The sequence below is a fragment of the Trichosurus vulpecula genome, chromosome 7 (genome assembly GCF_011100635.1).
Source record: "Trichosurus vulpecula isolate mTriVul1 chromosome 7, mTriVul1.pri, whole genome shotgun sequence".
Taxonomy (NCBI): domain Eukaryota; kingdom Metazoa; phylum Chordata; class Mammalia; order Diprotodontia; family Phalangeridae; genus Trichosurus; species Trichosurus vulpecula.
In genome coordinates this window covers 38,709,647-38,722,972 of record NC_050579.1, presented here as the reverse complement: position 1 = coordinate 38,722,972, position 13,326 = coordinate 38,709,647, and the positions used below count along the sequence as shown (strand labels likewise).

The window sequence follows — 13,326 nt, the reverse complement described above, 5'->3', positions numbered from 1 at the left end:
AACACTTCTGCCCTTGGCGCGGGCACATGGATCCTAGGGGGGGTCCTGCTTCACCTTGAAGCCACCAAGTTGCAACCTTCTGCTTATGGGAAAGGTATGGAAAGGGGAAGGGAGGAGGAGAAGAAGGGGGGGAAAGAGGGGGGAGAGAAAGGGGGAGTGAAAGGGAGAGAAAGGGGGAGAATAGTCCTCCCTCTTCGGCTGCCAAAGGCAGAGCAGGGAAGGCGAGCCCAGGCTAGCCCCCCGCTGCCGAAAGTTGCACTTACGTCCTCGGGGGCCATGGGCAGCGCCTCCTCGGGCTCGGGCTTGGGCTCCGGCTCAGGCTCGGACTCGGGCTCCAGCTCCTCGATGCGCTCCGCCTCGGCACAGGCTGCCACCGCGGGGGCCGGGCTGGGGTGCTCGCCCATGGCCGAGAGCGTCCCGCGCGGGCCCCGGCGCGCCGCGCTAGTTAACTTTCCGCTGTGGCCCCGGCGCCGCTCCGGGGGGCTCCGTGCGCGCAGGGCGCAGCCAGCGCAGCCAAAGCAGCCGAGCCGCCGCCGCCGCGGCCGAGGGAACGAGAGCCCGAGCGCGTCCAGCCGCCTCCGCTGCCGCCGACGCCGCCGCCGCTGCTGCCACCTCCGCAGCTGCCTCCTCCTCTGTCGCCGCCGCCGCGGGCTCCAGCCCCCATGGCCCCCGGGAGCCGCCGCGGGCGCGGGGCAAACTTCTCTCCGCGCCGCTCTAGCTCCCGCCCCTTGTCCTGCCTGCGCTCCCCTTCCTGGCTTCCTCCCTCCCCCAGTCCTCGTCCCGTCCCGGCTGGCCGGCCCGGCTCAGCTCCGCTCCGCCGCCAGGGAGCCCCCGGGCCGCCCCACCCCGGACCCCTATCCGCGGCGGTTTCCCAAGCGCTCTGGCCCCGCTGCGCTGCCAGTGGCCCCACTCTGAGTCCCAGTCTGTCTCCGCCCCCTCCTCCGGGGCGGAGGCGGGGCGGGGGCGGGGCCGGTCAGCCCTCTCTTTCTCCCCCCACCCCCATCCTCTGAGCTTCAGGGCCAAGTTGGCCATTCCCAAGGGGGGCCTGGGAGAACGCTGGTTAGCGCAGGTTCAGGTACCCAGTAGTTTGGGAACCTCTGCAGTTGAAGAAGAGAGAAGGCTATCGCAGATCCAGGCCAGAACACGGCTGGGGAGGGCCTTGGCAAGAACGCACGACTCCACAGGCCCTAAGGTGTGGAGGCAAGGTGAAAGGCCCCCTCTTCACTTTAATAGTTATGACAATAACCATAACGATGATATGAATGATGATCGTGGATAACATGCAGCGTAGCCGTGGTGGATAGAGTCAGTCTTACAATCTAGAAGTCCTGGGTCCTCAAACTAGCTTCATGACCCCTGCCAACCTTTCAGTGACACTGGGAGCCCTCTAGCATAGGGGTTCTTAATTTACTTTGTGTGTCCTGGCCCTCTGATTAAGTCTAGGGATCCTTTCTCACAATCATGTTTTTAAATGCTTAAAATAAGATACGTAGGATTACAAAAGAAACCTATTTAGATTAAATTAAAAAACAAAACAGTCTCTGCGTTAAGAACTTCTGTGGGACAAGGAATTGCACAACAGTTGTCCACATGGATTGGCAGAATTTCTTCCTCACCATTTATTTCTCTCCATCGATGAAATCCCTCCTCCAGATTATTATATTGTATTTATTATTACTATGTATTATTCCATCTGATAGGTAGGACTTTAAGGTTTGCAAATCCCTTTACATACTTTACTTAATCAGAATCTCACAACAATCCTCATTTTACAAATGTGGAAACTGAGGCTCAGAGAGGTTAATTCACTCCCCCAAGAACACAAAGCTAGTCATCGTCAGGGATCCATTCACTCACTCCATCACGCTGTATCTCCCATAAAACCCAATGTCTCTGTCATCACATTGTATCCACTCTCCCCCTACTTTGCCAAATGAGTTGTTTCTGGGAATTCCTGAGAACTGCCAGAAGGGGAATCCTTCCAGCAGGTGAGGAGGGAGTAGGTGGAGGGATGGCAGTCACCTAGGGGGATCAACTTTTGAGTTGCAAAGGGCTTGATTAATTTTATTTTCAGAAGCAGAACTGGGGAAAGGGAGAAATAAGTAGGAAGAGTGGAAGAAAGGAGAAGTTGGGGTGAGGAGTGACATTGGGGGAGAGGGCAAGAAATCGGAGAAGGTAGAAAGGAGATGGGGCTGCCACTTAACTGTAGCAGGTGTTTTATAAGGAAGCTCCTCCTGCAGTTTCTCTTTCTATTCACTAAACAAATGCCGCTATCCTCAGAGGCTCTGGGTTCAAATCCTACTTCTGATGCTTCCCTGTGTGACCTGGGACAAGTCACTTTACCTTTCCAAGCCTTAGTTTCCTCCTCTGTAAAATAATGGGGTTGGGCTAGATAGTCTCAGAGGTCTAGGTCTAAGATCCAATGACTCTACCCTAACTTCAGGTTCTTGGACCTACAAAGATTTCCCATACCCTTATCCTCCAATAAGGCAGCTTTTCCAGCCCCTGGCCCAGAAAGCAGCATATATCCAACTCCATTAAGATCACAGCTTTGGAAGGTGTTGAAGGAGACAAGTAATTTGGTGGGGGGTGGAGGGAGAGACACCAAAATAGTAGCATCTGCCCTGCCAACGTCTGAGGCCAAATGGAACGTAAGCTCCTTTAGGGTAGGGACTGTTTCATGTTTGTCTTGTTATCTTCAGCACCTTACACTGTCAGTCCTAGTCAGCAAGCATTTATTAAGGATTTATTATGTATTTGCTAGGCACCATGCTAAGGAATCCAAAGAAAGGCAAAAATAGTCTCTGGGCACCAAGAGCTCACATTCTAATGAGGAGAGAAACATGTAAATACCTAGATGTATACCAATAGGCATAGAATAGATGGAAGGGGATTTCAAGGGAGGAAGACCTGGCAGCTGGGGGAGGAAAAGCCTCCTGGCAACTGAGCTGAATCTTAAAGTCAGTATGGGAATCTGAGATAAGGGGGCAGAGTATTCCAGGCATGGAGAAAGCCAATGCAAAGACTTGGAGGTAGGAGATGAATCAGGAAAGACCATGTAGAATGTGGTACTTGGTCTGAGCTTCAAAGGAAATTAGATATTCTAAGGGGGAAGGAGGGAAAGCATTCGATAGATGAGGGCCAGTCAGTGGCAGAGGCACAGAGCTGGGAGATGGAGTGCCTGGCACATAATAAGTAATTAATTCTTATTTATTAATTGATCGATTGACTTCCATAGTGAGCAAAGGGAAGAATACAAGCCGAAGGACATGGCCAGACTCCTGGAAGTAAACAGGAGGAAAGCTATAAAAAAGAAGCTGTCACCTGTTCCTTAGAGACCACCAGGAGCCCACCCACAGGTCTGGATAACTTCCTAAAGTAGATTAATCACAAAATGCCAATGTTGTTAAGCAGTGCCCAGGGTCTCAGACAGTTCTTAAAAGCACAGCTTTAGTTAGAGGTTCCCTCCTGAGCCCTAGGCAAACAGCCACCTGCCCTCTGAGTCCATTGGACCCTGGAAAAGTCCTTGTCTAGCCCGGAGCTGCACCACAATGATTCCTCCATTCGTTCTCCCAGAGCTGGCTGGTTCTTACCTCCACCCACTCACCCACCTTCCTCTCTCTCCCAAGCAAGGGCTGTTTTCCAATATTGAGAATTGCAATGAATGTTCCCATCTACATTACACACACACACACACACACACACACACACACACACACACACACACACACTCCTCTAATATAAAACCTGAAACCATCTCACTCAGGCGATGACCGTCTCCTCTTAAAAACATGGGAAGGAAAATTAACTATGTTCTAATTAGGTGAGCTTCTTGCAGCCACCAAATCTGATCTCAGCTTCAGAAAGTGTCATCATTTAAACTATTCTTGTCTCCCCCCCCTCCCCTCCCCTCCACCCTTGACATCCCTATTCTACTAACAAGTCAAAATCCTGGCAACATTTCCTTGTAAATAAAAATGTCTACACGGGGTGTGAATTTGCAAGTTGTTGGGAGGGGGGAACTTGGTGATGAAGGATACAGGAGATACTGAATCTTTAGAGAAGGAAAACAATTTAAACTCTAGAAGGAGCTGAGCAAACAAGCCGGAGGGCTGTGAATCAACAGACTCTCTTTCCTATCCATTTGCATGACCCACATGTGCAAGAGCTCAAGTCACATTTACAGTCTCACCTTGAGAAATGGGCCAGGGAGGAAAAAGATGGGAGAAGGCAAAGATGCTGGAAAAAAAGACTCCCGATGTGGGGCGACTTTGATGGAGCATGCTTGGTGCATTCCTGCGATGCCAAGGCCTTGCACACAGTAGGACTAGGAATGTTTGCTGAACTGAATTGAATGCTGGCCCAGGGGAGACAGGATCCAAGCTCCAAGTTGCTTCCTTTAAACTGCCAAACCCCTCATCCAAATATCTTCCAAAAGTTGAAAAATTAGGCACATGTTTCTGTTTGTCTCACCTTGCCCACTCCAGGAGCTTCAAAGGGATTTCATTCATTCATTCATTCATTCAATAAGTATTTATTAAACACCTACCAAGTGTCGGAACAATAGAGGCACTTGGAGTAGAAATACAAGAACAAAATCACAGTTCCTCTCCTCAAAGAATATACGTTCGATTTTAAACACAGAAACAATATTAACACAGACAAGTGCAGAATATATGCAAGTAATCCTAGGGTCAGAGAGGTGCCTTAGCACCTGGGGGATGGGGTTAAGTTTGACCCTCCATAAAGGGAATACTTGATCAGAGCCTTTAAAGGAAGTTAGAGGTTCTTTGAGGCTGAGCTGGGAGGAACCCTAGAGAGGAATCTTTCTCTCTTTCATTTTTATAATTAAGGAAACCTTAGCCCAGAGACGTGCTGAAGGTCACACAGATAGGCGTGTAAGGCCAGTGACTGAGTCTGCCACCTCCTGAATTCTCTACGATCCCATGTTCTCTTCTTCCAACCTTTGGGCCTGACTCTACCAAAAGTAACTTTTCCTTACGAGTGTGCAGAGAAATGGAGCTGTGACTTTATCACCAGAGAGAATGCCCTCTCATTGTCAGAGGACATCCAGAGAAAGAAACTGGTGAGAGGTCCTAGTCTCTCCTCATTGATACATCCCCAATAACATCTTGCTGGAATGCGTGTTTCAAGTCAAGTCAATTCCTTCTTCCCCTGTCCTGTTGTCCCAGGGAAGCTATTCCCTAGCACCTACGATATTGCGTAAAGCCATAGAAATGCACTAGGGTCTGAAACTGAGGGATCAAGGAGTCACTCATCAAACATTTAATGAATGCCCACTTGCTGGGCACTAGAGATACCAAGTTTTTACTGTCATGGAGCTTGCATTCTACTGGGAGGAGATTACATGTGCATGCATGAAATCCATACGAGGTAATGGGTAGGGAGGGGGCAGGAAGGTACTAGCAGCTGAGGAATCTGGACGGGTCTCATGCAGGACCAGAGCTTTGGAGGAAATTAGGGACTTGAGTGACTGCTCAAAAAGGCAGAAGAGATGGAACGTAGCATGCGAAGAACAGTCAGAAAGTCAATTTGGCTGAGACACAGAGGGTGGGAAGGAGAGGGACGCATAAGATTAGAAAGGCGATGAGACCTGCATCTAATAGACACTGACTGTTTGACCCTGGGCAAGTCACCAATCCCTCAAGACTTGAAGAGAAGGTGCCAACCTGTCCTGGTGAAGGGAGTTTCCCCACAGGGAATTCTCTCCTGTGGGACAAACATGACCCACAACACTCCCAAGTACAGTGGAACCTGTTTAAAATGTTATACAATAAAACAGAGATAATGTTAACGTGTAGTTTTCTAAGCCAACGTGGGGCCTGCAGGAACCCTTATGCATGTTTTTTTTTTGTTCAATCATTTTCAGTCCATGACCCCATTTGGGGTTTTCTTGGCAAAGATACTGGAGTGGTTTGCCATTTCCTTCTCCAGTTCATTTGACAGATGAGGAAACTGAGGTAAACAGGGTGAAGTGACTTGCCCAGGGTCACACAGCTAGTAAGCGTCTGAGGCCACATATGAACTCAGGTCTTCCTGATTCCAGACTCAGCTGCCCTATGTACAGTTTAGAAGCTCCCATTTCAACTAAAATTTGATACCATCAACATCCCAGAATGAGTTCTCATCCCTAATCTTGCGCCAAGTCATCAAAGGCTCACTTGTTTTCCATTTCTGACCCTTTGTACAAGTCACCTGATCTGTCCTTTCCCGTCTTGCCACCTCCCTCCTCACCTCACACCCTCCCATTTCCCTCTCCACGCCTGGAGAGCCAATCTGGATCCCATCCAGTCCAATCTGGAAATGGCCAAGAACCCCTGAAGCTTTCTTTGGCCCCTTGTCAGCCTCAGGATGAAGACAGAAGTGAGTTTTGACTGAGATCCAAGCCGAATTCTTTTTCTTCCAGGAATCCCCCAGTTGTGTTTGAAGTGTACATGTCAGGACAGCAGATGTAACTGGAGGAGCAGAAAACCACATGGATTCCAGCCACCCTTGGAAGCCCCATGTAGCATTTTTCCCATTATTATCGCCTAGGAGATCAAACAGAAAATGACTTCTATGTGTTCCTTCCTCCTCCACCTCCTTTTTCTTTCTTCTCGTCTTTTCTCACCCCAGGGGTGAAAATTCTCTTAAGAGACTTTAATCATTAGTGAGAAGTATAAAGGTTCGTGCAAGGATTCGGATTTACAAAGAGAAGAGCCAATGCTCCAAAGTTGAGATCTGAAAGGCCAGGCCTAGGAAGCCCATACCGCCAGGCTGAGCGGAACAGGAAAAACTCTCCAGTGCATCCTGTGGAGGAGCCGAGGTCCTTTCCTTCGGCACATTCCTCATTCCGAGTCTCCCTCCAGTGATGGGCTCCTGGGCATTCCCCGTACAGGTCCTAGGACCTTGAGGGCTCATAGGATCAGAAATCTAGGGTCCAAAGGGAGCTCGGAGACCCCTGGTCCAGCTCCCTTATCTTGGGGATGAGGAAGGTGAGGCCCAGGATGAAGTGACCCGCCCAAAGTTGAAAGGCAGTAAGGCAAAGACAGAAGCCACCAGATACCTGCTATGTGTATGACCCTGGCCAAGCCACTTTACCCATTTCTGCCTCAACTGTAGAAGAGAGACACTAGTAGCACCTTCCAGGGTGAGTGTGAGGATTATATGAGATCACCTTTAGGGTATAAAACACTTGGCATGTTTGTTGTTGAGTCGTTTCAGTCGTGTCTGACTCTTCATGACCCCATTGGGGTTTTCCTGGCAAAGACACTAAAGTGGCTTGCCATTTTCCTCCAGCCCATTTGACAGATGAGGAAACTGAGGTAAACAGGGTGAAGTGACTTGCCTAGGGTCACACAGCTTGTAAGTATCTGAGGTCAGATTTGAATTTAGGAAGATGAATCTTCCCGATTCTAAACCCAGTGCCTGGCAAATAGTAGATACTTAATAATACTTCCTTCCTTTTTCTTATTTATAGTAAAGGTATAGGGACTGTGGCAGCTAGGTGGCACAGTGGATAGAGTGTGGGGCCTGAAGTCAGCAAGACTCTTCTTCCTGAGTTCAAATCCTGCCTCGGACACTTATTAGCAGTATGACCCTGGGCAAGTCACTTAATCCTGTTTGCCTCGGTTTCCTCATCTGTAAAATATGCTGGAGAAGGAAATGACAAACCACTCCAGTATCTTTGCCAAGTAAACCTCAGATGGGGTCACGGAGAGTCAGACACAACTGAAAAAAGGACTCAGAAACAATAGGGATTATACCTATAGTTTCCTTGGTATAGGAAACTCCAAGATGAGAAAACTCCCTTCACCACCGCTGGTTGGCCCCTCCTCAGAAATATATAATCTCAGAGAGCTCCTAGGACACTGAGAAGTTAAATGGAAGGGAATACTAGATATCAGGGGCATCCCTCGAACCCTAGACTTCTTGACTCCAAGAATGGTTTACCACACAGTCTCTCTTTAGAGCACTTTTACTACATTGCCATGAAAGAGGTAACCATGGTGTGTCATGGATAGAGGGCCCGGCCTTGGAGTCAGAAAGGCCTGCGTTCAAATCCTGCCTCGGACACATACTGACTTTATGATCCCCAAGGGAGTCAATGAACCTCTCAGTGCCCCAGGCATCTTCCTAAAATGATAGATTGAAGAGAAGGGGCTGATCTGCATGAATAAGGCTTGGCGGGGGAAGTGTTGTGTGGCCCATTCCCTAAACCAATAAAATCACAGTCCTGACCACAAACCTACCAAAACTATATTATGGGTGTGGCCATGATGAACCCCATATCCACCAAGTAAGTAGGACCAATAACTGACCTTTAGAGAGCACTTTATACACATTGCCTCATTTAATGGCCACAATGACTCTCGAAGGTAGGCACTGAAGGCTTTCTTATCCCCCATTTTGCAGATGAAGAAACTGAGGCTCAGAGGGGTTAAGTGACTCACCCATGGACACACAGCCAGTAAGTGCTAGCGATGGGATCGGAACCCAGGTCCCCCTGACTCCCCGCTCAGCCCTCCATTCTCCCCTCCACGTTGCCTCCGGTGATTCGTTCTGACTATAAACAGCAAAAGACAAACCAAATTTATCATGCCCAGCCTTTACCAGGGAAAGCAACAGTTCTCCCGTGCAGCGACGGAATTCTTCCCTTGTTGATATGATTATCTTTACTTTAAAGAATTTACTCATTTTTCATCTGACTATCTCCGGGATTTGTTTTGGGTTTTTTTGTTGTCACTGATGCTTTTTTCCTCCCAGTCACCCTGTCTGGGAGACAAGAAGAGCAAGTAAATGAACCTGGATGTTACAGATGGGAAAACTGAGCCCGCAGCCCAACTAAGCCTACCTCACCCTTTTAAAATAACTTATAGATAGAGATTTTCATTGGGTGTCTCTAAATCCTTTCTACACCAATACTCTGCCCAGTGGGGCTGTATGGATGTGAAGCACCTTAACAGGATGGCCTCAGAAGAGGCTCTGTGATGGATAAGAGTGCCTGTATTGGCATCAGGAGAACCTGGATTCAAATCCTGACTCCGACCCTCAAACTGCTCACCACCTCAGTTTATGGGCAGATGTGGACGAGAGTCTCGGGTGGCTAGCTGGTGCAAGTGGATCGAGCACTGGCCCTGCAGTCAGGAGGATTCAAATGTGACCTCAGACACTTACTAGCTGTGTGACCCTGGGCAAGTCACTTAATTCTGTTTGTCAATCTGTCAAATGAGCTGGAGAAGGAAACCACTCCAGTATCTTTGCCAAGAAAACCCTAAATGGGGTCAGGAAGAATTGGACATGACTGAAAACAACTAAACCACCACAATGGACAAGAGTCACCCATAGATGGACAGGCACTGATGGATTTCAATCTGCCCCACTGGATTTGTTGAACTCTGGAGGATGTTTGGGAATGAGTCGCAGGAGTGGGCTCCCCCAAGCTCTAAATCTGTGATACTTCGATCCATTTATTGAAAGCACTCTTTTCCTTCAAAGCCCAATTCAGGTGTCCCTTTCTGCATGGAAACTTTCCTGTTACTCCTCCCGCCTCCCTGCCCTGCCCCATCCTACTTAAGATGAAAATGTTATTTCCCTCCTCAAACTTCTCATTGCATTTTTTGAGGACCTTTCCTATGTATAGAACATAGTCTTTCTAGTACAAGGGTTCTTAACAAGGGGTCCATGAACCCTTGAGGAATCTGTAGATAGATTTTAGGGTAATCCTTAAATTTTTCTTTCTTGGCTTATTTATTTTTTAAAATTTAATTTTTTTGGTTACATTTTAAGTTCTGAACCATTGCTCTCCTTTCCCACCCCAAAGTAGAGAAGGCCACCACTTCACACACACACACACACACACACACACACACACACACATCTCCTCCCTCCCCTCCCTGCACTAGAGAAGGCCACCATTTGACACAGATATACATACACATGTACACATACATACACACACATATATGTAAAACCATGCTAAGCATATTTCTATTAATCAGTTCTTTCTCTGGAGGTGGATAGCATCTTCTTTCGTAGTTGATCTGAGCATTTATAATACTCAGAATAACTTAGTCATTCATGGTTATTCTTCAAACAATATGGCTGCTACCGTATACGATGTTCTCTTGGTTCTGTTCACTTCACTCTTCATTATTTCATGCAAATCTTTTCATGTTTTTCTAAAATCAACCTGCCATCATTTCTTACAGCACACAGTCGTATTCTGAGGATCCTTAAATTTCCGAAATGTTGATAACTATATTTCAGTGGAACTGGTTTCTTTTGTAATGCTATGCATTTTCTTTTGAGCATTTAAAAACTTTATTTTGAGAAGGGGTCCATAGAAAGGTCTGCCAGATGAAAAGAGGCTGTGGACCCCTGCCTTAGTATCCTAGCTATCTGTGTACCTGCTCTTTTTTCCTCCCCCTTAGGGGGTGAGTCCTTTGAGGGGAAGGTCTCTCTCCCTTTTCTCTCTTTGCATTCCTAGTGCCTGGCACAGAATAAACACTTAATAAATGTCTATTGGACTGAATAGCATCTGCAGGCAATGCAGTAGAAGCAGCCCCCTCTGTCTGAGGAGGCTCGAATCTGTTTCCTGCATCTCCTGGTTGCAGCCAAGCAGTGCGAACGTCTCCTGCGTGCATTGTAAATACCATCTGTCATGCTGCCGGCCCAGACGTGGCCCTCCTTACCGGAAGGGAAGGGAAGGACTCTGTATTATTTATGCAGAGGGCACCATAGTTAAGTGAAAGGAGAGGCCAAGAAGAAATGGGGGTCAGACACCCACCGCCCCACGACCAGCCCCACCATCGTGTTGGCTAGATGGGAGGACCTAGCCATCCCAACCCACCTGGGAGGTAAGGCCAGCTCTCTGTTTTGTGGTATTGCTTCTCCATCCAGCTGGTGAACTCTGAGCCATTTTACCGTCTGCCAGCCCCCCTCCATTCTGAGATGGACAGAGGTAGGTAGGAGAGAGCAATGGGGACTTTGGGTTCAATTCTATTAGAAACGCCCTGCGTGGGAGAGGAGACTGAAGCTAGTTCTCAGGTCTAGCGTTGGAAGGGACCACAGGGGTTATCTAGCTGAACCTCATCAGTTTAGAGATGAGGAAACCGAGGAGCAAGGACTTTACCGCTTTATGTGAGGTCACATAAGAATTAAGTGGTGGGATTGGATTAGAACTCAAGGCTTGGGCCTATGCGTTCAGCCCTCTTTCTTGATATCACCCCAGATGATAATCATGATGATAATAACCAAATTATAATAATTTTATGTAGTATTTACTTAGTGCCAGGCATCGTTCAAGGCAATTTGCTATTATTATGTCATGTGATCCTCACAACAACCCTGGGTGGTAGGTGCTGTTATTACAGATGAGGAAATGGAGGTAGACAGCCCAGGGTCACACAGCCGGTAAGTATTCGAGGTCACATTTGAACTCAGGCTGTCCTGACTCCAGGCCCTGAACGCTATCCTTGTTAGATAATGTTAGATTATGTTAGATAATGAGCTGAATGTGTAATACAGTACATTACAGTCAATTAAACTGTAAACATTTATTTTCTCTGTCCTTCTGCACTAAATGTCCTCCGTGCCTGGAATGCATGCCCTCTTCATCTCAGCTTCTTGGAATATTCGGTTTCCTTTGAGACTCAAGGACCACTTTCAACACGAAGGCTTTTCAAGTCTCCCCTCCCCCAGCTACTAATGCCCTCTTCATCACCTTATATCTGTTATGCATCTGTCTATGTATCCATATGGGAAGTTAAGTGGTGCAGTGGAGAGAATGCTGGCCCCATAGTCAGAAGGACCTGAATTCAAATCTGGCCTCAGATACTCACTAGCTGTGTGACCCTAGGCAAGTCACTTAACCTCTTTTGCCTCAGTTTCTTCATCTGTAAAATGAGCTAGAGAAGGAAATGGCCAACCGCTCCAGGATCTTTGCCAAGAAAACCCCACAAGGGGTCACAAAGAGTCAGATATGACTGAAATGATTGAACAACAAATATATCCACATAAGTATTGCATTTCTCTTGGTAGAGTATAAGCTTTTGAGGTCATCATTGCTTCATTTTTGTTTTGGTATCTTCAGTGCACAGTGCCTCAGGAGCTCAACTAGGTACAAGAGGCCATTCTCTGCCTCATTTCTTACCTAGCCTCAATCACTGAGTGGACCTTGTCTCAGTCAAGCTGAGACCTGTTAAACCTTGACTTAGCTTGAAAAGGCCAAGATCTCCCACTATACCCATGGCCATCTCATCTTCCTGATCTATATCTTGCCACTGGACCCAGATGGCTCCAGAGGAGAGAGTGAGGCTGGTGACCTTGCACAGCCCTCCCTCACTCAAATCCAATCCACTTGCAAGGCACGGCGTCACCTCCCTGATGTCATGGTCCTTTTTGAAAACGAAGGACCAACAACAACGACGCCTAAGGTGTTTAATAAGTATTTATTGATGGAGTTATTAAAGTTTGGGCCGGTCTGGGTAGGCAGTGATGCAGGAAGGTTCAGAAAAGGGGAAAAGATGTATTTAGTAGCTGAGAAATCTTCTTCCATTGAGTACAGGAGGGATGCCTTTTCTTATCCTAGTGCCTGGTGCATAGTAAGCACTAATAAATCCATCCACTCATTAATCTTTCTAGCATCTCATATTTCTATGTATCTATCTAGATTTCTATGTATCTAGCCATCTGTCTATATTTCCATATATCTATATTCCTATGTATTTATCTATCTATCTATCTATATTTCTATGGATCTATCCATCTATCTATATTTCTATGTAACTATCTATCCTCTCTCTTCCTTATCCGCTATTTGAATTGGATCAGATAAAACAGGGCTGGAGGCAGGGGGAAATAGCTCTGGTGACTTGAAACTGACCCCATGATTCCCTGGTCTCATCCAACGCCAGGCAAGGTTAGAGGCAGAACAGTCTGCGTGAAGGATGGCCACAGGAGGTTGACACCCGTCTCGCTTTGCTGGACACCATCCCCGGCACTGTGCACATATCACGTGATCTTGGTTACAGTTGTAGCCACTCAACCTTTTGTGAGTCCTAAGGGAGCCGTCCAAGTCCAATGAGCAGTGATGGGGTCAGTCGGCCACTTCTCTGTGAAGGACGCTTTGCTATTGCAATCTATCTACCCCTTTTTTCCCAGGCTTCTCTCCAGCCCCAGTCACTGCAGCTCTGGTCTGCGGCTACATGCCCGTCTGGTCTGCTCTCTCTCCAAACTGCAGCATGAACAGCTGAGCGGAAATATATATTTGAGTATCAAGCTGCTCTGTGCAGGCTGGCAGGCTGGGTGCTGTCTGCTTTCTCA

At 47.6% G+C, this 13,326-nt stretch overlaps 1 protein-coding gene across 2 annotated transcripts in view; it reads right to left on the bottom strand.

The window, feature by feature from the left end:
- The window catches only part of RHBDL3 (rhomboid like 3), a 60,344-nt gene extending 59,940 nt beyond the window's left edge, over positions 1–404 (bottom strand). For both annotated transcript variants that reach the window (XM_036768460.1, XM_036768461.1), the window contains exon 1: positions 264–404. In XM_036768460.1, the coding sequence (XP_036624355.1) occupies positions 264–404 (141 nt within the window). The remainder of the gene's footprint in view (positions 1–263) is intronic.
- Positions 405–13,326: the final 12,922 nt, after the last annotated feature.